This window comes from Bombus huntii, chromosome 11, assembly GCF_024542735.1.
Source record: "Bombus huntii isolate Logan2020A chromosome 11, iyBomHunt1.1, whole genome shotgun sequence".
In the NCBI taxonomy this organism is placed as follows: domain Eukaryota; kingdom Metazoa; phylum Arthropoda; class Insecta; order Hymenoptera; family Apidae; genus Bombus; species Bombus huntii.
The window spans coordinates 1,924,289-1,951,061 of NC_066248.1; the positions used below are offsets into that span (position 1 = coordinate 1,924,289).

Here is a 26,773-nt window from a genome sequence, read left to right on the forward strand (position 1 = left end):
TATACGTTGTACGAATCTATTGTCGTTAAATAGTAAACACATTCGGTCTACATAATAATTTTAATTAAAACATATTTTTTTGTGAAACGAAGAATACTTGTTACTGCATCACAATCTCACGCATCACATGGCGCACTTGACAACGCACTACTAATACAATGGTCTGTATATGCGCATGTCCACACCCCATTCTGCTTCCAAACATATGTAGACCGAGGCACGTTTAGGAAAAGTTGATCGATATTGTCGTCGACGCTTACGTTCTCTACCCACGGGCACTACTTTTTCGCTGGAATTCTTTGGAATGTTTTCTAAGATTCATCAACCGACCTGACAGCTCGAGATAAACGCGAGAAAATGCATTTCTGACAAAATACATCTTTTCTTGTTTAAACGAAAAAATTGATATAAAATTTCTTCGACTATAAATTAATATTCCTTAAAACAATAATTTTTGCAACATTTTATTTGATATATTCACAGTATGATAATTTATTAATGATTTCATGATTTTAAACAACTTTATTAATGATTAAAGCGAAGCTTATTTGCATTTGAAATTTATAATAAAATTCGTTCGTAAATATCCAATTTATCATATTGGTCTCTGTCAGCGACTAATTACTGCAGCAGAAACTTTGAAAATCATATTTAACCCTTTCATAAACAATGAAAACTATTTTCCCCATTAAATAGGGTCATATGTAAGGGCAATATAAAAATGTATTTCCGTTTCTATTACCACACATACATATATTATATACGTAGACCGTAGACAATCGTGGAAAATAAAAATTAAATTTTATTAAACCTTGATTTAATAACATATATCCAATATGGCTTCAGCAAGAGATAACGCACAAAACTGGTTTACTGAAATAAATATAAGTTCTGTTTGATATACTTTCTTGATTAAAATTTTTGGTTTTTGATAAAAATATAGATTATATCCATGAAAGGGTTGAAAAGCTATAAAGTTAATAACGATAGGAAATGCGAAACGAAAGTACGTTCAACGAAATTACGAAAGAAATGCAAGTGTAAAGCACGTAACTGCCGCGTAATTCGCAATTACCCTTACCGATAGTTCTCGATATGACGGAGAGGATATATTTCATCTCACTTGGAATAGAAAGCTTGTCGCGGAGCGCAACCGAAAGCGCGAGGAAATATGTGCGCACCAGACACGGCGCGTACAGCGAAGCGCGACGAACTTGACTCTCAAAGCAGTGGACCGTCCGACAAGTTAATAAAAACGGAACGTACAGACCCCACTTTCTTATTATTGCACGAACAAGGTACACCCGCAATCGTGTCGCACATACACACTTCTATATTCATGATAAAAATTCACATAACAGCAAGAAAAAAGGCTTCAACAAGAGATAACACACAAAAATTATATTACACTCACTGACCGGTTCGATTGGGATAAAACTTGTTTTGTCCATTGAAGTTTGTCGTTCGAGTTCAAACTTCTTCGTTTGGTTTCTCACTGAGTTTCACTGATTAGATCAAATGATATACGTACGAATGAAATTTTCCTTCCCCTTTCAGTTTACCTTTCTGAAAGAAACATTTTTCTCTTCCGTTTGCTAAACGTTTTCTTCCACTCTGAAAGTTCACGCAGGTTCCGAGCACAGTTTTCCGTAGAAAAACACAACGGGGCGCCACGAGATGTAGACACTTCTCTCTCGCTCTTTCGTCTGATTCTTCTTTATTCTATTTCATAGCCTTGTTTTGCACGTGTCGAAAACGCGAAATACTTTGCGAGAGTTACAAAAACAAGTCGTTCGAGAAAAATCGATGCTTGAATATATCAACCGGAGAAAGAATTTCGTGCTTCTTACCGTCTCGTGTTTTTCGCTGTAATATCTACGCATAATGTTTTATAAAGGCGAAAGGCTCGTACAAGCCTACATAGACGTATGCAAGTGTGAATTGTCCTCCGTCTATACGTCTTACGCCTCACCCCTTTTCTCTAATACCGTTCTCTTGCTACGCAACATATACATATATATGTAGATACGCATATATATATATATATATATATATTTCCCTTTCTTTCTTATCTCTCAGTTTCCGTTCTTTCTCCTCTGTCTTTTGCGATCTTGCACACTGTTTCCCTTTCCTTCGTTCTCTCTATCAGTTTAGCCGTGTGCACGGCTGTATACGTGTTGTATGTAGTATACCGTGAGCAGCTACGTAGACCATCCGTGTATACGAATACGAGTAGCAGGCGCGCGCGCGCCTGTGTTGCGTTCGTGTGTGCACTTGATTAGCCGTGTGACGTCAGGGCACGATTACATCGCTCGCGATTGTCACTCAAATCGACGAGTAAAACCGCACAAGAATCCAGGCGGGAAAGGTGGTCGAAGACACGCGGACGAACCTCGGACCGCGAAACGACGGACGATCCGTCGCGCAACGGCTAAAGGCGGCGGCGAGCCTTCGCGCAAACCACCCGCGGTATTCGTGAAACGACTGACTCCATGCAACGATTGCAGTCGTACAGTACAGAGAGACGGGAGGTGTTCCGCTAGATGGCACCACTGTTTATCGCAAGGGGGCTCCGGCGGCCGTACAGATTACGCTCCGCAACTCATCGAGCACTGTCGAATTCTAACGATAACCCCCGATCCAACCCGAATACTTACGGTCGCGCGCGAACGATTCAATATCAAGTGCACGACCCTCTCCGTTCTGACAAGCACATGGAACGAACGCCACCAATAATGATGCATGTCTATCAATTTTATCTATACATTTATTCCTTTATCATTTGATAGAATCGTCTTTATAGTCCATATTTCCTTAGATTTACTTTTAAGAATGTTTATCTGCATGACATTATGTTGTTATATAAAATATAAAAGAAAATTTCATGCCTAATGTATTTACTAACTATTAATATATTCATGTAGTATAAAATAAAACCTTTATTTATATTATTATTACTTTTTAACATCTACACAGTGTAAAATTTACGATCCAGTTAACAAAACTGCACATTGTTTTCAAATATCAAGCAGTATCTTTAATGTTAAAATACCAACAATATAAGCGAGAGGATTACATAGATCAGTTTATTAACATTAGAAATATACTTGTACACTTTGTATACGGTTGCAACTTAATTATTAATAAATTAGAAAACAGTTATAAAAGATATGATATCCGGTACTTTTGAAAATCACATTTTATAAATCTATTAAGATCTTCAAGGTTCTTTTATCTACCAAATACAGTTTTCTTCTGACAATTATTCGTAAAATTAATATTTTTATAGTACCACATTTTTATTATTCGTGTGTTGATACAGAAAATTTAAAAAGTCTAGGAGATTTTTATTATTTTTATTAATCATTTACTTTTTCTCCTTTATTCATATATGTTAATAAAAATGGTAAAATGTCAGGATATTTTTCTTTTACTAATTGTTCTAAACTCTGTATGTTGCTATTCAGTAATGATAGATCAGTGCATGGTATTAGTAGTTTGCAAACAGGTGTGGAGCGTGCCGTGAGTGCTCTATGCAAAGCGGTGTAGCCATCGACGTCTTTTAAATTAGGGTTTGCATCGAATCTCAACAATAGTTCAACGATCTCAGAGTGACTCTGCATAGCTGCTCTATGCAAAGCAGTAGCATGTCCACAACGTGTCTGCGCATTCACTGCTGCACCATTTTCTAATAAAATATTACAAATTTTATAGTGTCCATTTCGAGCTGCGTAATGTAACGCTGTATATCCCGCAGAATCTTCTGCATCTGGTGATACACCTTTCTTCAGTAATATCTTTACACGATCCAAGTCATTATACTGTGCTGAAAATGGCATAAATATTATTAACGATATTTCAAAAAAAAAAAAAAAAAAAATAAAATAAAATAATACAATAAAAATAAAATAAATTTAATTATTTACCGGCGTACCATATACCACGTTCAAATTCCATTTCCATAAGAGACTGACTAACTCCGATATTATTACTTACGCTGCAGCATGTATTATGATCGTTACAGTTATGACCGTGCTCCATATTTGTGATAGGTCCGCTTAATTAGCGTCTGGATAATTTACCTATCATGTCATTAAAAAAGAAAAAGAATAAAAATTGTACTGAAATATTTTTTGGTAATACAAATAAGTATTATGTCATTATATATGAAAATAAATTTTAATATTTCGTAAATTATAAATGGTTGTGAAGAAGTACATAAAGAAATAGTTTTAAGTCATACTAATCATATATTCTTCAATGAATTTTCATTCACAATATGCAAAAATGTATTTCACATAGTTCACATATATGTAATTTTATAATATATATGTACATATATCGAATTCGTATATGAAAATAAGGCGCGGCATACAAAATCGACCTCTATATATATTATAATATTATGTTTCGATTATTTTGTAATATAGTACTTCGACAATTGCTACCCATTTTCTTTTCGTTTTGAAGCATGATGCTGTGCTAAGAAATATTGCCTTATCGTTTCATAAATGAATTCAATAAATACTGAGTACAGTGCAAATTCTTTTACAGCATTACATAATATTAACGCTAGTTTTGATTCCGTGTATTGTATCATAGCGTTATAAATATACACAAAAATATGACAATACAATTTTATTAAAAATTATATTGCAGATAATATAAAATAGAAAAACAATAGAAAAATTGTCCCTCTATTGCACGAAATGACTTAATATTGATACTGCATGGATTAAAAATAACGAATAAGATAAGCGTTGGTATTGTTATCATTTTTGCAACTTCTCACAATTTTATGCGTAAATGTATTTAATTTTTATGGTAAGTAATAAAATAATTGTTCAAAAAAAATATTGATCTAATCGGCAAAGTATAGAAATTGGAAACTTGATTTCGTACAGTCTTATTAGTGTCACAATTGTTATCGTAAGTTCATATTAAAACAAATTGATGACATTTTGCGTTTAGTTCGATTCGAAGTTGCAAAAATGATATATGGATTTATGTATAAAACGATGTACGATTGTAGTTTTAACCTATTAAATGCCTTTTACGAATGTAATGTACGAAACTTGCTAAAATTCCTCGTGAAAATCTATTGGTACAAATATGTTCGATACAAAATATACATCCCTAAAGCAAGTTAAAAAATATTGATAAAAATTTTATAACGAAAGTGAACACACCACCTCTTATATCTACGTGTGTTCCTTGTATACAAACTTTTTATATAATTAAATAATACTTCATTCATACTGGTTTCTTAATTGGCGTGCACGTTATTAAACATGCACGCATACTTTAAATACATAAGTAGTATTTTTTTCTTATAAATCGTAGTCCTGAGAATAATTGTTGATTTTATAATTCCCTTTGCAGTGTCCAAAGTATTTCAGCTTCTCCTGTGCTACAGATAACTCGATATCCTAATTCTGCCAGGGCGTTAATGATGGAAAAAGGTGGTCCTGCAATAAATTTTATTGCACAAATTAAGAAAAATATTCTATGATTTACAAATATACGATGCAATAAGACATACCAATGCTGAATTTCTATAAAATATTTCAATATAACATCTTCTTTTCGACAATAACATATCAATGTTATTTGTAAATTTAATGTATAACATTTTACAGATATAATGTTTTTTTATCGGAAACCCAAAGCAATTCCAATTACTAAATATATAGCAAATATGACAAACAAGGAAATCTAAATTATAAATCTATTTTTACCAACATATCACTATTTTTATTATTAACTTGCAGAGATATATAAAATGTAGGTATAATTAAAAAATTAACCGAAGCAATTTTCACGTATAGGACTTATATACTATATTTTCGCAAATTCTGCTACAAAAAAACAGAGTTAGAAATATTTTCGGTAAAAAGTTTAATTAAACGCGTAAAAATAAAGTTATTCTGTAAAAAAGATGTTTTGAAAATGGTTGATGGTAACCTTTGATCATAGTGCCGTTGACCACATCTGATCCAGAGTTTGGAAAACGCTTTGAAAGAGCCAAAATTTCATCCGAATTTAAACCGAAGACAACGCAATCATTCGCAAACGGCGAGGCTTTTACGCCAACGTAATAGTAATTCTCATCATCATTCACTTCATTGGCTAATTTTCCGACACTTGTATTCACTGATTGCGACATTGTTGAGCTAAAGAGGATTGTTAAACTTCGTTGTCTTTTACTGTCAAAAGAAAAATGTTGCTTCTAGAATGCTGTTGGGAAAAATATAAACATATTTTGTAACTCCCTCATTTTCTCTTTTAAGAGAAAATCCTATTATTTAACTACCAAGTCTTATATAATATAAATAATATTATATACAATGCAAGTACATCTAATTTTATAAGCAAACAGAAACAATATTTTTATCTTGGCAAAAATATATCTACTTTTACATTTTTCTACTACTCATTTATGCTAAATTAAGACAATGAAAGAAACTAATTTTTCCCAGAAATATCGATAAAAAAGTTTTATCTCAAATTTATTTATATAATATTAATCAGTATGTTGTAATAAAGTGATATTGAATTTAAATAAATAAAGAGATAGAAATAAATTATTTAATAAAAAATGTAATATACCAGAGGAAAAAACAAGTTATTATATATACGTAATTTATAGTAATTAAAATTTGAATTACAAAATCTAAATAGTTATGCTCAAATGTGTTTGGAATTGAAAATGTTTATATTTTTTAAATATATACTCAATAACTCTTTATGATGATATTTGTGAGTTTCCACATTTTGTTGGAATTAAATATCCTGTTTAATATACTGCTTGAAAATATTATATAAAATATATACAAAATACTTCCTTCTACAAATATAAAAAGGAATTATATTTCATTCTAAATGGATAATATATTATTTTACATTCTCTTTATCATCTACTCATATTTGATTAAGAATAATCTTGAGTATAAAAACGTTTTAGATTATTATGCAAGAATATAATGGTATTATTCATTATCAATAGGTAAAATTCATTATTTACAATTAGACTATATGTGAAACTGTCTTTATTCTACTCTGTTCAGTCAAATGTCTTTCCCGTTCTTCTTTAAGTTGCATCATACGAGTTTCATGAGCCCAACGAACTTCAGTTTGAAGTTTATCTCTCTCATATTCCCATTGAAATCTTTCTAGTTCCAAGGCTTTACGCTGTACTTCTAATTCTGCAGCTCTTCTTAAGGCACGTCTTTCTAATAACTGTTCTTGATATATTTTATTTTGTAAGGGTAAACAATCTGATGTTTGTACAGAAGAAACAGCTGATATTCTTCTAGGATTATATGACTTTCTTTGGTGAACTGAACTTGATCGTTCTTGAGATCCAGCTACACAAAATTTTTAAAAACATTTAAAAAATCTGTCCTAGATAATTATTTGAGAATTAGTTGCATAATTGTATCCAATCTAATAATAACTCCAAAATAAGATTATAGCTTAAATGTTTCATAAATATCCTTTTTCTTCAAATTACCAGCTGCAATTGTTTCTGTATCATTTTCACTTGTTTCCCAATTCCTACTAACTAATCTTGTATCTGTATCATGATTTTTAACCGCATTACCCTGATTTACCCAATTTTGTTCATTATTATGCATTACTAAATCCATATTTTGCTGTATTGCATTAGATGTATCAACTAAATATGACTGATTTTTATAATTCCAATCATCTAAATCTTCTAACTCCGTATCTGTAATGTTCTGATCTACCGAAGATTCTTGTTTTGGCCATCCATCGTTCATTTTATTGTCAAGATTATTAGCTTTATGCCTCTTGTTATGAGCTACTTGTATAAATTGTTGTCTGACATCTTCTGGACACTTTGGACATTTTTCCATATGTCGTTCCATACGAGTAGCATTTTGAATGTATGATTGATTACAAAACTTACAAAATGCAATCACTTGAGATCCTAACATTTTTTTATTATAGTAGTTCCACACAATTCCTCGTTTTTTAACCATCGTTTCTTTTTTAAGTTTTACAACATACTTTCCCTTTAACTACATATGTTTTATTTATTTTATATTTATAAAATTTTTAGTTTTTAACATAAATAGTTAACTGTGGTTTAATATAATAAAAATATAAAATTTTTGTATAAAACATCATTTATATATTATTTTATTAATTTTTTTTTATACGGAATCAAAACTAAAATACATAATGTTCGCATAAGGAAATAAGTATAGAAATTAAAGATGAAAATATTGATTTACAACATAGTTAAATGTTATACACAAAATTATACTATTAGCACAGCATCAAAAGTTTAAAATTAAGATACTAACAATTTTATAAAATTTACAAAATATAGTGCTTGTTTAAAAAATTAATAGATGTACACATTGTTCTTTCTAATATCCAGGTAGATACTATATATATAAATTACTAAGATTATACACCTTTTATATATCATTGAAGCAATTGAATGTAATTTTTCAAAATCATTTTTGTTATTAATCATTTACCAAAGAAAATTATATACAACAAAACTTTCACACGCACATAATAAAAATCAATAGAAGTTCGTAATGTCGATGAAAGTTCTTAGCTTATGCAAGAGCGAAAGTTTTAAACGAATGTCACATTAAATGACGAACAATATATACCACTGTTAGATAAAATATCTACAACGTATCTGATGATCAAATTTAAACGTCAGCAGCCACTAATCACATAACCTTCGTAAGAACCGTACTTGTGTTTGTTGCCATCCTTATAAAAATAATACAGTAGATAACGAATATCTTGAATTTTATATTTCCCTCTCTTTTTCTTTTGTTATGATTTATATATATGAAATATATATAAAAAATCCATATAATTTAATTAAACACAATAATTCTATAATCAGACTTGCATAAAATATTTTCTACAAACAAAACATTGAAACGTTTTGAAAGTAAAGAATCTAACAGAAAAGTTCGAAAATAAATACACAAATTAGTAATCAAGTGCAATTCGTACAAACTTTTTAATACATCACATTTATCTTTAATTACATATTTTTCTAACTAACTAGAAACGTTGTATATAAGAAAATTCTATTATAATATTTCATCTATAAAAAAATAAAGAAATATTTACTGTAATATAAGTATTGTTACGATATTATTCTTTACATACATATATATTTGATAACTTTCTTTCCTCTTGCATTTATAGTTTATGTAATAAACCAAACTTATGTAAAAATAAAAATTAAAAATTCATATAATTTTTTAATTACGCTTTATATTTTTAATTTTCATCTTGAAAGATAAAAATACTGTTTCTTAGAATAATAAGAAGTGTTAAATTTTTTAATGCAAGTAAACTGTAAATGTTTGTTATCACATAATTATTAGTAAAAATAAATTAATCACTACAAAATCATACCTGTCTTAATAACAGGTTCAGGTTCAGGTTCAGAAAAATCTTTTCTCATAGTCCACATGTACTCATTATAATCTTGTTTAACACTTGTACTTGAAGATGCTACGACTTTGTAACCAAGAACTTCTAAAGCAGTTAATATTACACAAGGATGTTGCAAATACACTATTGTCGAATCATCACAATATCCCCCAGAAGCAAAACGACTCAGTTGTTCTATATCTGATGCTATAACATACGTGAATAATATCTTACGTTTTCAACGTAATTTTGTTCTAACTTTTACGTAAATTACATTTAAAAACTAAGAATTATAAAAACCACACGTTCTTAATCATACGAACTCAGCTGAAAGGTAATATAATTAATCTTACTTGTGGTCTATCTACGCGATAATTATTATCAATTTATCGCGAAGTAGCATTGATAGGGGTATCGTTTTACTCAAAACTATGGAATAAGAGTTTCACTTATGAGCAACATCGTAATTTACTTGAAGCAATATAAATAAAAAATTCATTTTTGTTTCCAAATTTTTCAAATTGAAACAAAACAATTTGAAGTAAACCAATACGTTTCTATAAACTGTGTAATCAATGTATTAATACATTTATATTCTACCAATCACTTCATATTATACATCTTTCTTTACCCAGATTTCAATAAACATATTAGTATAAATGGTAATTAGTTAATAAAGGAATTAATTTATTAACATACGTATTGAGAAAGAAATAATGTCTTAATATATAAATGTATATTTTTTATTATGACACTTTATGTTTGAATATTATATCTTTCACTTTTTAGAATGTTTTTATTTAACTTTTTTCTCTAATAAATGTCAAATATGGTATGATTTTTATATTGTCATAACTTGAATAATACTAATTTTACAAAAATTATTATTATTACTATGTAGCGATATAACTATGTATTTCATAAAAAAGAACATTTATTTACTCTATAAAACATAGTAGCCATTAGAAATTTTGTAGAAGAGAATAAAATATTTAATATACAATTATAATAAAAATAAGGTAGAGGAAGAAGAAGAAAGAGAAGAAGGAGACAAAGATACAAATACTCAACTTTCATTTTTATAAAAAATCAATGGATATGTAAATCCATTAACAACTTATTTTATCTTTAAATATATCATATTTCACTTTCTAAAATATTACCTTTTTAAGTATAAATGAATACATATTATCATGAAATAAAACAAAAATATGTGACGCATATAAGTGTGCTCATGTATTCTGTTAATATAACATGCTACACACGTATTATAAGAAGCAAAAACTGCATGTAGAAAATATCAACTAAGTAGCAACAAAGTAACATTTATTTTATAAATTACCATTACATAAATAAATTAAATATGAGTATATTAAATGTTTAAGCTCTAAAATAAAAGATAGTACCTTTAAGACCTGATACTAAAACTCTCCATGGGTATCTATGACCATACGATGCAAGATTACCACGTACTAAAATGTATGGCATCTGTAATGTTATTCTAAAACAAATTTTATTTGCTAAATATTTAAACTACATATATATATATATAAACTTAATATTTCATAACAACAATTATTGGATGTAATAATGCATTTTTAGTGAATGTATATGGCATATACTGAAATTCCAAAAATATATAACACAATGTTTACATATATATGTTACATATAATTACATTACAACAAAAGATGGAAGTCAATCATCCTTTAATAACTAAAATTTATTTATTAATGTTTATAATTGAGATTTTAAAACATGTTAAATTGATGTACAGGCTATGTAAAAGAAAATACTTGTGATTAATCTTATAGAAATTTAATAAACAAATATTTTTTGTTTACATTTAGAAAAAGATCTTTATTATTATTTCTCAGAATTTCAATGTACCATTTTTTGATACATAATGCATAATGCACAAATAGCGCAAAAAGGATTTATTATATATTTCTTATGTACACATACATATTTATAATATATATAATAAATGAACAACAAAACGAATCTAAATATAATAAATTCCTAATAAATATTATTGACAAGCGATTATTATGATGTCTTGTTATCATTATTATTCGTCAATCTTTTATTCTAGAATTATTGTTAAATAAATCTTACTAAATTAGAAGCTCTCACCTGTTAACACATACGGAATTTAATTCACCGATACTACTCTTAACCAAAAATATTCTTATATTTTATTAATAATTATTAAGAGTAACGAAGCAAACAAACAAACTGATGTATTAAGCACTGTTAAGATTTTCAGACTTGCAAGGTATTTTACACGGGATTATTTTAAACATAAGTCTCAACCATCAAACAATAGGTACATAACACAACATTTGCAAGTTACGAAAGTGCGCATATTCTAACTACAACCTACAACTAGTATTAACATATTTACATTAGAAATCCCAATACTGTTCAAATGACTAACATTTGGGTGGTTTCTCAATTAGGCTTATTCGCATTATTTATTATGTATTTAAATGCATTAAAATTTTACGATGGTTGGATAGTACTTCATACTCAAACAAAAATTTTCCGATAATCCTTTTGATTTGCTAATTTTGGTTTCTGTGTTTCATGTTCTCAAAAAAAATATTTTTTACTTTTACAATTTATATGAATTTATTAACTTATCAATCAATTAACATAATTTATGATTAAAACAAACAAAATAACCAAATGCAGTAACTAACAATGCGTTACTTATATGAAAATTATATTTTAATTTTTACATTTAATGTAATTTGTATAAAATTGTACCAAGAATTTACAAATATATCAAACTTAAATAAAAGGACGATTAAATATTTTAAATAATACTGTTATATATATATATATATATATATATACTTCAATACAATAGTTATTGTAACAATAATTTTTGTATTATATCAAAACTATCTTTGACAAATATTATGTGCCCAATTAGGATTATGATTTCGAAAATTAGGATTTTAATTTTAAAATGTTATTATATTTTGTCATTAAAATATATAGACATTTATTATTTGTTTAGTAAAACTAACTGATGTTGAGACAGAGCAAAATACCAATCAATATCTTTGTTTCAAAAGAACTGGTATGCGGTTGGTTTGTATACATAGCTTTAGTAGGAGTAATAGGAGTATTATGCTTCTATATTTGGTACATAGAACTCATGTTAATATGAAATTCTAAAACATTGTTTTACGGAATAAGGAGAATATTTTGATTAATAGTGCTATGGCATTTTGAAATACACTAGAATTTGTATGTACCCATATATATGTATAGAATTACTGCCATAATGGTCAAATGATATCTATCTTTATTCATCTTTCTATGGTTTAACAAAATTATATATTCGGAAACATTACTGTTACAACTAGAGATATTACTTATATTCGTCGTAATAGTTAAATAACACTATTAAAATTAAAGTTGCAACGAACGAGTTTAGGTTAATAACTAGAATTGTTAAAAAATAGTGACAGGTGGTTTGACGTTTATTCGCCGCCATCGTTATTAGCGACAGTGATCTGCCATATTGCGCGTGATATAAAGAATCGTAATTTATAATACATTTACGGTGTTACGCTTGTTACCTGTACATCTAGTACGAGAATTTATTGTTTATGTAGTAATAACATTTTAACGAAATCCTTGTAATTCAGTTTGTGGGAAAACATTCCACAGTAGTGAACTACAAAACGGTGAGTAGACAATGCATTGTTGACATCAGAAACTTTTTTTAGTGAACAGTTGTCATCAGGAAATTGAGTTTTTATTGCTTGTATTTATAAATTCAGAACTGGTATTATCATACTTTATTATTTGACAATTTATAATTTTTCCAACATTTTCAACCAATAATGATAATTGTCATTTAAGCAATTATGTATTACTTTATCATTAATGTTTTGTTAAAAAACATCTGAATAAACATGTAAAAATCATTATTGTCTTCATATTATATTTTATTTTTACACAAGTATCTACAAAATGATATTTTACTAGAATAATTATATTTAATGTAGTATTACTTAACATATGTAATATTTCCATGCATTTATTTGTCACCAATTAAATATTTATTAGCAGTTCATAATCATAATAAAATTATTTTAATAAAATATAATAATTTATAATTTGTTATAATGTTTTTTTAGCATAGGCTTTTGTCAAACATATTGATACTACAACTATGCCAATTATGGTATAATGTACATAGTTGTGTTTGTCATTTATGTATATAGTATCATCATTTGTTGTAATTTGTATTATATTCTTATTTATGTGTTTTGTTATCATATATTCTTGCTATGCCAGATGTTCAATAAACTTCATTGCGGATCTGATATTTGTCATACTTTAATATCTCTGTATAAATAAATTAATAAATAAAATATATTTCATATAAATTGATACAAAAATTAAAAGTTTGTAAATTATATATTTACAGATAAAAAATGTCAACTGGACCATATAATTACTCTTATATCTTCAAATATATTATTATAGGAGATATGGGAGTAGGAAAATCATGTTTATTGCATCAATTTACAGAAAAAAAATGTAAGTTGAAAAAACAAATAAGATAGTAAAAACAAGTCTTTATAAACAATATAGATTTGGGTATACAGATTTGTAATTTCTCTAACAAATTAATTATATAGTTTTATTGTACTTAGAATAAATCTTTTTATTTAAAAGCTTTTTATATTCATATCATCACATATAAAATGACATAGAAAATTTTCCTCTACTGTAGTTATGGCAGACTGTCCACATACTATTGGCGTTGAATTTGGGACGAGAATCATTGAAGTTGCAGGACAAAAAATAAAATTACAAATATGGGACACTGCTGGTCAAGAACGTTTTAGGGCAGTTACTAGGTATATGCTTTTATAATAATTAAATTGTACCATTTTTAATAAAGAGGCTATATAATATATACGTATGTATACATTATAGATCTTATTACCGAGGTGCAGCTGGAGCATTAATGGTCTATGATATAACTCGTCGTTCAACTTATAATCATCTTAGCAGCTGGCTTACAGATACAAGGAATTTAACAAATCCAAGCACTGTATGCAAAATATGATATTTTACATAATGGTATTTACGTCTGTAAAGTGTAACTACATTGATGCAGAACTGTTGAATGATGTATTTCTCATACTCTATAAATAACAGGTTTATATTATATATGTAACAAACAATTTTACATATTATATTTATAGGTTATATTTTTAATTGGAAATAAAAGTGACCTGGAAGGTCAACGAGATGTTACTTATGAGGAAGCAAAACAATTTGCTGATGAAAATGGTCTTATGTTTGTGGAAGCTAGTGCAAAAACGTAAGTCAATAATTAGGTGATTAGTTTGAACATAAGGGCATTAAATTTAAATTATGCAGTTAAAGTATAAATACATAGACGAATTATATAATTAGAAAATATTTAAATTTATGACTTTTTTATCAGAGGGCACAATGTTGAAGAGGCTTTTTTGGAAACAGCAAAAAAGATATTCCAAAGTATACAAGATGGCCGGTCAGTAAATTCGATTTCTTTGTGCCTAACACATATTGCTGAAATAACGTGGTTGATCATATTTCGTTCTTTTGAAAATTTTCATATTATAATTTATTTGCATATAGTTTGGACTTGAATGCTGCCGAATCTGGAGTTCAACATAATCCGAGTCAACCAGGTCGTACTAATCTTCAAGGTGTATCTAATGAACAACAGGGTGGAAAGGATTCCTGCTCTTGTTAGGTCTTTATTTGTTTGTATATAGAAACATGAATTCATCGGTACTATTGATGCATATATGATTTATACTAAGTATAGTAAGCAAATAGTCTCCTGTCTTTATCCCTTTACCTTTGATATGTCAAATCTATTCCATGAAAAGAATGTCACTTTTTTCTAGTTAGACTTAATTTTCAGAAATGAAGTACAGATCCATGATTTAGTCTACATATGCATATAAATAGGTACTGATAACAATGATTCTGTATTAACACTGAAATTGATATTTCAGTGTTAAAGCTTTTCTATGGTTATTGTAATTTGCATACATGCAAATATTATTGCATAGGTCGTATACTTTATTGCGTAAAAAATTTAATATTAGACAATATGTTGTATTCACAAATCTTATAGTACATTGTGTACAAGGTGCATTGTACTAAACATTTACTTAATCACAAGAAAATATGATAAATATGAATGTGACACAGCCAAATATTTACCATTGTAAATTAAATATGTGTAACAAGATTAAGCACGTTTGATCGTGTTTGTTATCTAATTTGCAGTTTGAAAGCTATTGTACTATAAGCTTAAGTGCAAAAGATTGTTGGTAACACATCCAAACTTCTCAACAGCATCAAAGAGTTGTCACAAAATGGCATAATGAAATAGAATTAATGTCAACTCTGGTGTTCCATATAACTACAACCCCATTTTCATATCATACAAAGCATATAAACTGCTAATGTAAAGTTAAATATAACTTTTATTTTCTGCTTGAAAAACATTTTAATTTCCAAGTGTTTTGGAATGGTCCATGTTTCCAATTTGATAAGAAGAAAATTTATATTGTTATGATTACTATTATTTCAAAGATTTTAAACAATTAGTGTTTTCAAAAGGATAGATTTTTTAATATTCTATTATATTATATCAATCAATATCGTTTTCACAACTGCTAAAATGAAGTAATGTACAGTTGACATGTATCTCAAATTTTTATCCATATTTCATGTTTTGTTAATTTTTAAGAAAGGTTAGAAGAAATGTTATCTGAAAAATTTATTATTTTTTGTACTTTGATTGACAGCTATATTGTACCTAGCAATAGCCCTAACATATTTTTCAAAATCAATTTTACATACCAATCCCGACTAAAATGAAATTAAAAAATTAATTTAAAAGGAATCAAATATTATATCTTGTTTTTTATTTAATATATAGCAAAACAATTATATTGCAGTTATATTGGCAATTATATTAAAAAAATATAAAATATCATTTAGAATAAATTTGACCAAAACTCTCAAATCCACTTAAAATAATTATTATCCTGTTATATGTATACACATAATATCTAATTAATTGGAGATCAATAAGAATCAATTTAATGTAGAAAACAAGAACAAAATCTTCTTTTATTTAACATGTATTATTGTTTAAACCTAATTTCAACTTCAGTTACTTATCTATTTTCCATATCTTGTATATATAAATAATAACAAAAATAAATATTTATATTACAGTCGCATTAGAATAATTGATTTTGCATCCTTAATACAACAAATTTAAAGTAAAATGTTATTTCTATCAATGTATTTTATAACCAAAACGGCAGAATTAATAGATTACAAGCAAGTTACGTAGAAAATTGATAGCGCATGTTTCATTGTATTATCTCTTAAATTTATCATGTCATATAATCACGTGTTTATTCGATATAACGTAATATTACTGCAAAGATATATATAATACTTCATATTATCATTTCAGTGCAATTCAATTTCTAAATTATTTTAATACAGATGATATTTAAATATTTTGTATTTATCTACTGCACATATATGTCAATTTATATGACTATTTCAAAAAACAAGATCCTTTGGTTTTATTAGTATTTTTCATATTCCTGTTTTTAGTATATATATATAAATTCTTTTCTAGTCTTTAAGTCGCAAATATTAAATCTTAAGATAATAAATCTGTGGACAAAATCTTTTATAGTGCATCTTATGTGTGCTACAAAAATATGTTTTAATTTTGCCGCGCGAGTTCATTATATACAAAAGTGTATTTTTAAAACATTGAGCATATCACTTTGACTTGCATTAGATGCATAAATTTAAGTCACTAAGTATATACAAAAAGAAATATATTTCACGTAAAATTAAATAGTCATTATATTATAAGGTAAAAGTTGGTAAACAACAATGAATTATCAATATATTTACAATATTTTTATGGTTGGAATGGTGTTCCGCTCAATAAGGGGGTGAGTTATATTTTTGATAACAATAATGTTAATTTATGTTGACATTTAATTTTTCTATCTAAAAAAGATACTTAAAAAACACATGTTCGTAAAATTTATGGAATATCCACAGTATAATGTTATTTGAAAGAAATTTTTGTCTTTTTTATCTATTTATTTGATATATTTGAAAATTTGTTTCATGTAATAATGTAGAGCTATACGTATGTACATATATGTATAAGGTATTTTTTGTGTATTATACATATGATTATAAAGATTAATTTTATGCTTATAATAATTTATAAATAATGAAAGAATTAAATGGTTAATACTAATTTGGCAAGAAATAATATATATATACATTCGACACTATACTATTCTTTAATTTACTATTCTTTAATAAATTCCACTAATTTAACTTTTAAGATCAAATACAAAATTATTATGTTTTATAAGATAATTTATTCTTTGCCGAAATATTCAATTTCCTAGTTAATTATATAAAATATTTTGTTAATGTGTTAAATGTTTGTAAATATGAGATTACGAATAGTATTGATATTAATCCTTGATAATAAATAAAAGCTATTATGTTAACGATATAATTTATTATTGCATTTATTATCCGTGTTTATTGTAACCTGTTTTTGTAATCAAACGATGTTTATTATAACCTGTGTAATCATCAGAAATTTAAAAGGAATTAATAATTTATAACTTCTAATGGCAGTATTTCTCAAATGTGCTGTTGGTACATTGTAAAAATTTTACAAAAAACATGTATGTTTAACGTTTTTTCTTAATGAATAAAAAGATTTTTATATACACATAAATTAACTACCAACTAACTATAAATTAACTACTCCAATTAAAATTCATTATTTTTAATTAACTAGGCATAAAGAAATACTTTTTGATTTTACAACTGTAGAAAATGTGGATAATTGGAGAGAAATATCTGATACTGTTAGAACAGTAGGAAAATCAAAAGCTGTTTTAGCACTACAAACAACACAAGTTTTTCAACGAGCTATATTCTTTACTCTTTTAAATCCACAACCAAATGGTGCAGGATTTGCAGGGATACGTACAATGACTAATTTAAATTTATCCAATTTTGAAAATATTGAAATCAATTGTCGAGGACAAGGCAACAATAGTCACTATAAAATTGTTCTTAGACACAAAGGCCTTCATTCAAACGAAGATATAACATATGAACAATTTTTTATGGTAAACTTTAGCTATATTACTTTAAGCTATTCTTAAAAGCATAATTAATAAGTTATAAGTTGTAATTTTTTATATAATGTGTTTAAGTCGAGTGGTTTACAATGTTTAAATAACAATAATTTTTAAGTATCAATTTAATACAAAAATTATATTAAATTACAATAGGCACCAATGTCAGATATTGACTTTTCAATTGTAACATTGCCTTTGATAAATTTTAAACCATATTATCGTGGACGAGAAGTACCTGATGCAGAACCATTAGACACTGCAAACATTACAATGCTTGGTTTACAAGTGTTTGGCGGAGTTTATTTACCAAAGAAACAAAAAGGTGTATCAGCATTAGAAGTAGAAAACATTTTAGTATCATAATTCCTATATTAATAATGATTGAAACTAAATTTACTGTATTTTAGGCAATTCACAAAAAGAAAAAACTGTATTTTAAGTAACAACATGTATAAGGGATAATAAAACATACACAAATATACTGTATAATTATTTAGTAGTTATAGAAGTATATATCTTGACTAAATCTTGTTAGTTTCTTTATAGCAATATTGATCTATAAAGGCAAATCAGCAAGCATTTTTTAAATGAGTAGCAAATGTGCTTAAATTCGTTTTGAAGCTGTGTTTTGAACAGAACCATTATAGTATATGTTTGTCGAACTTCAGAGGCATGCCTTTTTAATATATTTAAAATTTACCAATCATTTAGGTAACTTTCTTCAAGAGTAGTATATGATTTAAGATCGTGATTGAGTCTGTAACAAAAATACATATAAATAAATACAAATACTTACATATATATATATATTTATGATAGAATATATTACTGTAGCACTTATTAACTTACGTTTTAAATGCATCAACAATTTCTGGTACTTTAGATGAATGACATACAATAGTTGTTTTACATTGTTCTGGATCAAATAATGGTTTTAAATATTGAGATGCTATACGACTCATATCCTCAATTGTTACTTCAGATACACGTTGTACCATTTGTTGAGTGTAATCATGTGGTACATTTTTAAAATAAGACAATAATGACTGTTGTACTACGTCTCCAACACTCTGCTCTTTCTCAATAATTTCAAATATTAAACAAGATTTTGCCGATTCAAAAAGTAATCTTTCCCATTTATTTTCACAAATATGAATCTCCTATAATAATGTAAAAGATGAGCAATGCTATTTTCATTTTTTGAATGTCACAAATTTGATTAATTGTGATCCAAACATATACTTACTACAATCGATTTTGCTTCTTTGTATGCTGCTACAATATTTGTGGATTTATAAAATGATAAATATAACAGGCCTTCATTTGGTTTGTTATAGATATGATACCCATAAGATAGACCCTGACCTCTAATAAGTCTCCACATAGGGCCCTTAAAAAATATTGATGTTTAAATACACATTATATGATGCAATACTTTTACAATTATTACAGAGATATTACATTATTTTTTATTTACCTCTAATTGAGTTAAATATTGTATACAAACAAGCAAAGGGGCTAAATCTGGACTATGATAATCATTTATACATGAGCAGCTTTGACATAAATAGGAAGATTCTATGGAACCTAGTCCTGTAACGCAACCTTTCAATGGAATCTCATCTGGAGAATTTATGAATGTTGAATCAGGAATGGCTTCAAGTCTGTACAGTTATATGTTTACTATTTATATGCGAACATATAATTTATAATTTAAGTTATGAAAATAAACTAACTTAGTCTTGCTTGATGTACCAAATGTAGAAAAGTATGTATTCCATGGGCTATAAACATTTGGTACTTGAGCAGTTAATTTATCCACATTAGTTGCCATGTACAATACCATATTTTTAGGTGTTGTTAACACTTCTCTAACAGATTCAATTTCTGAAATAACTTTTTTCTGGTCTGTTTCATCAGATAAGCGTTCCAAAACATGATTAAGAAATTTCTGTTGCCGTAACATGTTAGATATATGAGGATTGCTCTCTGAAAATAAAAAATATAATTATTATTTGCAATCACACGATTATGTATGTGTATGCATGCGTACGTGTTACATAATTCTTTAAATTTTTTACCTTTATTATATATCAGTTCTTGCATTAAATCATTCACAATTTTATTCCCTTGTCTTTTAAATTGGGCGACATCGTTTACCATTTTTGCAGCTGTAATTTTTAATCTATCTGGAGTTAATTTAGTTTCGTATAAAAGTTCTTTAATCCATTGTACACCCTTCTCATATTTTTCCATTTCAAGCTATAAAAAGACAATTATTTAAGATTATTAAATAAATGTTAAACAAATTTTAACATAAAGAATTATTACATGAAGCATTAACAGAGCAGTATAACTGTATGGTCCACATGAAAACCTCGAAGAATTAGAAACTCCGAGGTTAGTATCATTACTTATGGTATCTGCTTCCAATTCAGCTACAATTTCTTCATATGGAATGAGTTGACTATTCCTCATTACTGGACACTCCATTATTATTTCCAATAATAAAGGAATATAAAGTTTATATTCTTTTTTAATATCTGAAGTATTCATAATAACAAACATCTGTAAAAGAAATGCCTAGTCAGTTAAATGATGTTTCAAATATGATCAACTAATAAACAAGTACATACATAAACAAAGTTTGTATTAACGTGATCCAAATATGTATAAAATGGCAACTTTGATACATCAAATCTGGAATGTTGCTTACTGCTTTCTGTTGTATAACTCTTGATGTAGTGGAAATTGATAAGATGAGTAGATGGGATAGGAACAGAACTTAATATTTCATCTGGTACTGGTATCTAAATTTATACGAAATTAAAGTGTGTAAGAAAGAATATTATATATATCATATATGTATGTAAAATTACATACATCATTTTTAGCAATTGCTTCTTGCAGTTCTTTTTCCTTCTTTTGGAGCTCCTCTTTGCTTAAATTTTCAATTTGTTTAGCCACTCGGTCTTTCTCTTTCTCAGTTAATTCGTGTCTTTTTTTCAAACTGGGAATTCCTTTAACTAATACAAATGGAGACTCAAGAAGATATGTTTTTAACAAATTTAACCAGTAAGATTCAGGTTCAGTTTCTAATTTTTTAAGAGCTTGTACCTGATTGGTCCTCTGATCCAACTAAAATTTCAGAAACAGATATATAATCATTATAAGGATACCTTGATTAATAAAATTTCATAACAGATCCAAAACAAGTACTTACATCTTCTTTAGTATTACCATAAAGTGCATATCCAAAAAGCATATATGCAATTGTCTCATGCGGTTCACTTTCTAAACTACTCAAATCTTCAAGGATACGTCTATGAACAACTGTCTTCATTCGTTTCATATCAATACCTTTCTTATGCACATCATTTAATACTTTTAACAGCTGATCTTTTATCAGAGGAATTTTTGATTTTGGTACACTTTCAAATGCAAGGTATAGTACAGATACTGTATATGCACCATAAGAATAGCTAACATTACTGGCATATGCATCATCAATTTCAACAAATTCTTTCTGCAGTGGACTAACTGATGTATCCGTGAGATATTTTAAAAGTAATGTACAACCGATAAGCTCATACATATTGGTAATAGGAGACGATCCTCTCCAAGCAACATCTACTACTCCATTATCTTCATCATCACAAGGATAATACACGTCTAAATCTATACTTTCAGTGAGGGGTGGTACAGGATCCTGCCAAGGTCTTTTAAAGAAACCTCTATTTCCCTAAAACATCCGTTAAGTTCTAACTATGTTATGAAAGTAATGAAGAATTGAAATACAAGCAATTATACATATATACTTTTGATATTATTTTCTTTTCTATAATTTGTAACGCTTTGAACACATCTGCATGTTTCACTTGGCCAGTGATTACTATTGTCAAATTCTCAGGCCTATAAAATTCTTGATGGTATTGCCTAACCTTTTCATTAGTAGTACTTTCTCTTAGATTTTTCAATGCTCCTATAAAAAAAGTAATATTTCTCTTATAAAAATAGCAATGTACACCACTTAATGTTCTATTCTAAAATAATAAGATATTAGAAAGATTAATATTTTTACCTCCAACAATAGATTTGTAACCACATCGTCCAGGGAACATTGCTCTAAACATTTCTACGTATACCAAATATTCTCCTATATTTTCTTTTCCTTGCATTTCACAATAGACCACACCTGCATTTTCCCCTTCACCATTAATATGATGTACTTCAGTAAGGAAACCTGCATCCTTAATAAATAATTTTATACTTAATTTTATTAACTAAAAACATCTTACACATTATGACTTATTAATTATTAAATAAATAATAAATATTTTGTACCGTGAGTGTTGGATAAAGTATATGATCTAAATATATGGGCATTAAAGATAAAAATCCTTCACTTCCAGCAGTTGTCATGGTATAGAAAGTAAAATCAACTTGTGTTGCAGCATTGGTACCTGATGCCAAGCACCTATTAGCCAATAGATCTAAAACACCTTTGTACGGATAGTCCTCACTGCCCAGGAAAACAAGGTGTTCCAATGTGTGTGGTAATCCATCATCATCATGCGCTTCAGTAGCTAAATTTATAAAAATAGTATTATCTATAATACTATATAATATATATCTATAGTGTATATGACGTGTATATATATATATATATATATATATATATATATATATATATATATATAACGTATATAATATAATAAAATTAAATAAATACCATATTTTAGGAATACACAAGAAATATAAAAACAATAGAAATTACCGAGACACAAGTAACCATTTACAACAGGTCCTTCAACGTCCGCTATACAAACCGTAATTCCAGTATCTCTAGATTTGTAAATGTGTACCGGTATTGTATCATTTACTCTTATCGAATATATAAAATCAAACGCTCCCATGTTTTCTCTTGGTGAATTGTCTACCGGCGCCATGTTATATTACATTAAATTTCTACTGACTTTAAAACTCCTTGAAAAGCAACACGAATACGTAAATTTTTATATTTGTAAACATTCACAGTTTATTACGTGAAACAATTGACAAATTATCGAAATTATCAAGGGAGCATCACAAGTCAAAGATATATATTTTAAATAATGCTCGATTGTAAATTATTTTTTATTTTAATAAATTTTAGGATATGTTTTAAATATTTAAAAACCTTATGTATAAGTAACAGATGCCTGATGTTTTTAGCTAAACATTGGTAGTCAACATTAGACAGATTAAATAGATAGATAATATCTCTGATAGTATTGAAATAATAATATTGAAGAAGAATAGATATATGATGTTTAAATGGTTAATACATATAAAATTATTAACACTGTAACTATTGATAGAATTTTTAATTCTTTTATAAAAGATTGAATAATTTAACTTATTCAGAAAATTAATGTGTGAATGATATTTATTGATTCGTTATATATTCTATACTATAAATTATTTATAATTTATGTCTTTAAATTTATACCTATAGATAGCGCTGTAGTATTATATGTTACAGTCGTTGCAATGCAGCGATATTAGACACAACCTAAATCTAAGTAAAGAACCAGGTGTCCGTTATGGCAAGATATACTAGTGAATCGGACTCAGATCATAATAGCAGGTATCGTCGAAGACGTAGTAGGAGATCCAGGTAAATAATATTAAATTATCTGAGATATTATACTATATACTTAGTTTGATTTATTTCCTGTTTATATTAAAACGTTACTTGATTGTAATTTTATGCATAACATCATAATTTCCATTAATATATATACTTATATTAATAACACTGATTACAAAACGTAGTTTAATATGTAATCCTTCATTTCAGATCATCTAGTTCAAATTCTAGTGATTCATCTTCTCATAGACGAAGATCATCCAAACACTCGAAAACAAAGCGTAGACATCGCTCACATTCCAGAAGCAGAGGGAGAGATAGAGATCATAGCCAAAAAAGTTACAAAAGCTCTAGAAACAGTAATTCAAAAGGAAGAGAAAGACATAGGTATTATTCTAGATCACGTTCTTCAGATTGTTCTAAGAGAAAAGGTAGATCAGCTTCAAGAGAAAAATCTGGGAGTCGTTCAAGTAGTTCACAATCTAATGTAAAGACTATTGTGTCTGAAAAAACTAAAAATGTTTTAATAAAAGGTATGATTTTTATTACATATGTTATTTTTCAAGTTATAAATATTTTATTATTAATCTGAATTTATAGTTTTAAAAACATTGAATAGTTTTATCTTCTGTTTATATAGAAAATAAGGGTAGGAAAATTTTAAATTTAGTTATACAAATTAGGATACTAATGTTATTTTGTAGGAGTCATATTAATTTAACATAAAATTATGTTTAGGTGATTTTCCAATTGAACCACGTTTTAAGGAGGGTGTGTTAGAGGAAATCAATTCTGAAGGTTTTACATCCAAACAATTTTCGTCTAATACAAAGGAAAAGAAATTTAAGAACATTGTTATAGATATTAATGCAGATACTATACAAGTTCCAGCAGTGGCTGAAGTTCCTTGTGGATCTGAAAGTATCTTTCATTCTTCGGTAGTGTACCTTTTTCTTTCTCTATATGCATGAATAATATAAATATTAGACATTTTATTTTCAAATATTTTTTATTTAGATAATGATTGATCAGGAAGCCAGATTTGATAAATGGGTGAAAAAATTGTACACTCTTAGACAGAAAGCTATAGCTGATTTGATACATTCAAATGTTACTTGATAGCTGAATAATTTAGTTTTACCAAAATTTATTAGTGTAAACAAATGTTAATCTCTTGATGCTCATACCTGCGTAATAAATGGCTATAATTAAAAATTCAAAATGCACAAATAGGTAATCAACCATTTTTTGTACTAATAAATAATCGCATTTTTATATTTATAAACACACTTGCTTCTTTCATTTCCTAGGCGTATTATTTTATTAGAAACGTAAGATATAGAAATAAAAATAATATATTATTATATAATCAAGAAACAATTCCCTTAAAAATAAAAAATTGTGCGTTTTTGACCGATTAGGTTGAGAAGTTAAAATACGTTATGGAATTAAAAAATATTTCGTATATAAGTGTATAAATTAAATGTAAGAAACGAGTAAAATATAAATATTTTATAATTCTTGTTATCATTGCCATGTTGCCATTAAAACTTGCATTCCCTAGCCAAGAACTGTATTAATACCATAGAACAAAAATTCCAATAATTACAGTTACATTTTGTTTGTATACTAACGAGATATGTTTGACGTATTGCATTTTATGATATAATATTTCTTTTGTGTAATGTAAATAAAGTTTATGTAAAATTACTTTATCTCTGAAGAAGATATATATTTATTTGCCTTATGTTACGTTCGTTACATTTAAGCCGAAACGCCACCTTAGAAATTAGTTTTTGGATGATGGTAGTACTGATGATTCGTTAGATTTGAAGTATCTATTATTTATTATATCAGATCACATCTTTGAATATTTTGTCATATTTTGTGAATGCAAACATGTTGTGGGCGAAATGTACTACTTTGTCTGAAATTACAGGTATTTATCAAATATTCAAAGCACTCGTTGCTTTTATTTACTTGTTCTTTTGTTTGCTATCATATGAAACCTAGAAATTTGATTTATAAATGCGAAAGAAGCAGATTATATGTACATAAGCATCTAATACGATAATTACATTACAAACAAGTGCCTCATTAATATAAAAATATGATTAATATTATTACTTCGCGTACACATTTCTTTTTTGATCATTTAAATGATTATACACAAACATATGTATGTATATATATATTCATATAATATATATGTATATATACATATGTATATTCATATAAATTGTAGTAGAATAACGTTTACATAGCGTGAAAGGTGTAAGTGAAAGACTGAACACTGAACACATTATGGCCTACCGCAATTTTTATTTATGCGGACGTTTGTTTCTACAGCTACATTTTAAACATCGTTAAAATATATATATATATATATATATAGTATGATAAATAGTAATAAATACAATATCTTAACAAACGTTAAAAATTA

At 27.4% G+C, this 26,773-nt stretch overlaps 9 protein-coding genes across 19 annotated transcripts in view; 3 read left to right on the forward strand and 6 right to left on the reverse strand.

Moving 5' to 3' along the window:
• Positions 1 to 2,776, reverse strand: part of LOC126871118 (nuclear receptor coactivator 2-like) — a 127,154-nt gene extending 124,378 nt beyond the window's left edge. For 3 of the 9 annotated variants that reach the window (XM_050629569.1, XM_050629573.1, XM_050629571.1), the window contains exon 1: positions 1,082 to 2,776. The gene's annotated coding sequence lies outside the window, so the exon portion shown is untranslated. The remainder of the gene's footprint in view (positions 1 to 1,081) is intronic. The other 6 variants (XM_050629568.1, XM_050629564.1, XM_050629570.1 and 3 more) reach the window with 5 other exon arrangements.
• Positions 2,777 to 2,924: 148 nt separating this feature from the next.
• On the reverse strand, positions 2,925 to 4,074 carry LOC126871126 (ankyrin repeat domain-containing protein 39). The gene is made up of 2 exons (XM_050629582.1): positions 3,927 to 4,074; positions 2,925 to 3,826 (listed from the first exon to the last, which is right to left on the reverse strand). The coding sequence occupies exons 1-2, from the start codon at positions 4,039 to 4,041 to the stop codon at positions 3,360 to 3,362; spliced, it is 582 nt and encodes a 193-aa protein (XP_050485539.1). The 5' UTR covers positions 4,042 to 4,074; the 3' UTR covers positions 2,925 to 3,359.
• LOC126871127 (uncharacterized) lies at positions 3,935 to 11,624 on the reverse strand. Of its 2 annotated transcripts, none has more exons than XM_050629583.1 (4): positions 11,578 to 11,624; positions 10,848 to 10,942; positions 9,424 to 9,648; positions 3,935 to 4,082 (listed from the first exon to the last, which is right to left on the reverse strand). In XM_050629583.1, exons 2-4 carry the CDS (start codon positions 10,927 to 10,929, stop codon positions 4,063 to 4,065), a joined length of 327 nt encoding a protein of 108 aa, XP_050485540.1. In that variant the 5' UTR covers positions 10,930 to 10,942; positions 11,578 to 11,624; the 3' UTR covers positions 3,935 to 4,062. The 2 variants fall into 2 exon arrangements, with proteins under 2 accessions (XP_050485540.1, XP_050485543.1); XM_050629586.1 differs by lacking the exon at positions 3,935 to 4,082 and adding an exon at positions 6,088 to 6,237.
• Positions 4,228 to 6,166, reverse strand: LOC126871128 (uncharacterized). The gene is made up of 2 exons (XM_050629587.1): positions 5,965 to 6,166; positions 4,228 to 5,468 (listed from the first exon to the last, which is right to left on the reverse strand). The coding sequence occupies exons 1-2, from the start codon at positions 6,164 to 6,166 to the stop codon at positions 5,365 to 5,367; spliced, it is 306 nt and encodes a 101-aa protein (XP_050485544.1). The 3' UTR covers positions 4,228 to 5,364.
• On the reverse strand, positions 5,977 to 8,441 carry LOC126871121 (uncharacterized). The gene is made up of 3 exons (XM_050629577.1): positions 7,514 to 8,441; positions 7,025 to 7,367; positions 5,977 to 6,206 (listed from the first exon to the last, which is right to left on the reverse strand). The coding sequence occupies exons 1-2, from the start codon at positions 8,004 to 8,006 to the stop codon at positions 7,027 to 7,029; spliced, it is 834 nt and encodes a 277-aa protein (XP_050485534.1). The 5' UTR covers positions 8,007 to 8,441; the 3' UTR covers positions 5,977 to 6,206; positions 7,025 to 7,026.
• Positions 11,625 to 12,599: 975 nt separating the features above from the next.
• Positions 12,600 to 16,730, forward strand: LOC126871123 (ras-related protein Rab-14). Its single transcript, XM_050629579.1, has 7 exons — positions 12,600 to 13,145; positions 13,895 to 14,007; positions 14,204 to 14,330; positions 14,410 to 14,527; positions 14,682 to 14,800; positions 14,927 to 14,995; positions 15,103 to 16,730. The coding sequence occupies exons 2-7, from the start codon at positions 13,902 to 13,904 to the stop codon at positions 15,218 to 15,220; spliced, it is 657 nt and encodes a 218-aa protein (XP_050485536.1). The 5' UTR covers positions 12,600 to 13,145; positions 13,895 to 13,901; the 3' UTR covers positions 15,221 to 16,730.
• Positions 16,731 to 17,127: 397 nt separating this feature from the next.
• On the forward strand, positions 17,128 to 19,177 carry LOC126871124 (uncharacterized). Of its 2 annotated transcripts, none has more exons than XM_050629580.1 (3): positions 17,128 to 17,471; positions 18,350 to 18,686; positions 18,852 to 19,177. In XM_050629580.1, the coding sequence occupies exons 1-3, from the start codon at positions 17,410 to 17,412 to the stop codon at positions 19,059 to 19,061; spliced, it is 609 nt and encodes a 202-aa protein (XP_050485537.1). In that variant the 5' UTR covers positions 17,128 to 17,409; the 3' UTR covers positions 19,062 to 19,177. The 2 variants fall into 2 exon arrangements, with proteins under 2 accessions (XP_050485537.1, XP_050485538.1); XM_050629581.1 differs by lacking the exon at positions 17,128 to 17,471 and adding an exon at positions 17,984 to 18,233.
• On the reverse strand, positions 19,026 to 23,974 carry LOC126871120 (uncharacterized protein C05D11.1-like). The gene is made up of 14 exons (XM_050629576.1): positions 23,476 to 23,974; positions 23,043 to 23,284; positions 22,780 to 22,948; positions 22,517 to 22,680; positions 21,922 to 22,440; positions 21,582 to 21,836; positions 21,335 to 21,508; positions 21,030 to 21,266; positions 20,780 to 20,960; positions 20,435 to 20,687; positions 20,176 to 20,362; positions 19,945 to 20,088; positions 19,548 to 19,858; positions 19,026 to 19,455 (listed from the first exon to the last, which is right to left on the reverse strand). The coding sequence occupies exons 1-14, from the start codon at positions 23,645 to 23,647 to the stop codon at positions 19,395 to 19,397; spliced, it is 3,069 nt and encodes a 1,022-aa protein (XP_050485533.1). The 5' UTR covers positions 23,648 to 23,974; the 3' UTR covers positions 19,026 to 19,394.
• Positions 23,975 to 24,222: 248 nt separating this feature from the next.
• LOC126871122 (luc7-like protein 3) lies at positions 24,223 to 26,040 on the forward strand. The gene is made up of 4 exons (XM_050629578.1): positions 24,223 to 24,357; positions 24,541 to 24,863; positions 25,069 to 25,268; positions 25,348 to 26,040. The coding sequence occupies exons 1-4, from the start codon at positions 24,284 to 24,286 to the stop codon at positions 25,447 to 25,449; spliced, it is 699 nt and encodes a 232-aa protein (XP_050485535.1). The 5' UTR covers positions 24,223 to 24,283; the 3' UTR covers positions 25,450 to 26,040.
• The last annotated feature ends 733 nt before the right edge of the window (positions 26,041 to 26,773 follow it).

Bases quoted from the DNA above. Each gene is read 5' to 3' on its own strand.
- LOC126871126 (XM_050629582.1), bottom strand. From the start codon at position 4,041: ATGGAGCACGGTCATAACTGTAACGATCATAATACATGCTGCAGCGTA. The intron at 3,827-3,926 runs GTAAATAATTAA...TGCCATTTTCAG, and splicing joins ACGTGGTATATGGTACGCCG to CACAGTATAATGACTTGGAT.
- LOC126871128 (XM_050629587.1), bottom strand. From the start codon at position 6,166: ATGTCGCAATCAGTGAATACAAGTGTCGGAAAATTAGCCAATGAAGTG. The intron at 5,469-5,964 runs GTTACCATCAAC...AATTTATTGCAG, and splicing joins CAACGGCACTATGATCAAAG to GACCACCTTTTTCCATCATT.
- LOC126871121 (XM_050629577.1), bottom strand. From the start codon at position 8,006: ATGGTTAAAAAACGAGGAATTGTGTGGAACTACTATAATAAAAAAATG. The intron at 7,368-7,513 runs GTAATTTGAAGA...AATTTTGTGTAG, and splicing joins TACAGAAACAATTGCAGCTG to CTGGATCTCAAGAACGATCA.
- LOC126871127 (XM_050629583.1), bottom strand. From the start codon at position 10,929: ATGCCATACATTTTAGTACGTGGTAATCTTGCATCGTATGGTCATAGA. The intron at 9,649-10,847 runs GTACTATCTTTT...CGTATGTTATAG, and splicing joins TTTAGTATCAGGTCTTAAAG to CATCAGATATAGAACAACTG. The intron at 4,083-9,423 runs GTATGATTTTGT...ATGACATGATAG, and splicing joins TGAACCTGTTATTAAGACAG to GTAAATTATCCAGACGCTAA.
- LOC126871123 (XM_050629579.1), top strand. From the start codon at position 13,902: ATGTCAACTGGACCATATAATTACTCTTATATCTTCAAATATATTATT. The intron at 14,008-14,203 runs GTAAGTTGAAAA...CCTCTACTGTAG, and splicing joins TCAATTTACAGAAAAAAAAT to TTATGGCAGACTGTCCACAT. The intron at 14,801-14,926 runs GTAAGTCAATAA...CTTTTTTATCAG, and splicing joins GTGGAAGCTAGTGCAAAAAC to AGGGCACAATGTTGAAGAGG.
- LOC126871124 (XM_050629580.1), top strand. From the start codon at position 17,410: ATGAATTATCAATATATTTACAATATTTTTATGGTTGGAATGGTGTTC. The intron at 17,472-18,349 runs GTGAGTTATATT...TTAATTAACTAG, and splicing joins GTGTTCCGCTCAATAAGGGG to GCATAAAGAAATACTTTTTG. The intron at 18,687-18,851 runs GTAAACTTTAGC...AAATTACAATAG, and splicing joins CATATGAACAATTTTTTATG to GCACCAATGTCAGATATTGA.
- LOC126871120 (XM_050629576.1), bottom strand. From the start codon at position 23,647: ATGGCGCCGGTAGACAATTCACCAAGAGAAAACATGGGAGCGTTTGAT. The intron at 20,961-21,029 runs GTAATAATTCTT...GTCTTTTTATAG, and splicing joins CTGCTCTGTTAATGCTTCAT to CTTGAAATGGAAAAATATGA. The intron at 19,859-19,944 runs GTAAGTATATGT...ACATTATTATAG, and splicing joins AAGAAGCAAAATCGATTGTA to GAGATTCATATTTGTGAAAA.
- LOC126871122 (XM_050629578.1), top strand. From the start codon at position 24,284: ATGGCAAGATATACTAGTGAATCGGACTCAGATCATAATAGCAGGTAT. The intron at 24,864-25,068 runs GTATGATTTTTA...AATTATGTTTAG, and splicing joins TAAAAATGTTTTAATAAAAG to GTGATTTTCCAATTGAACCA. The intron at 25,269-25,347 runs GTAGTGTACCTT...TTTTTTATTTAG, and splicing joins AAAGTATCTTTCATTCTTCG to ATAATGATTGATCAGGAAGC.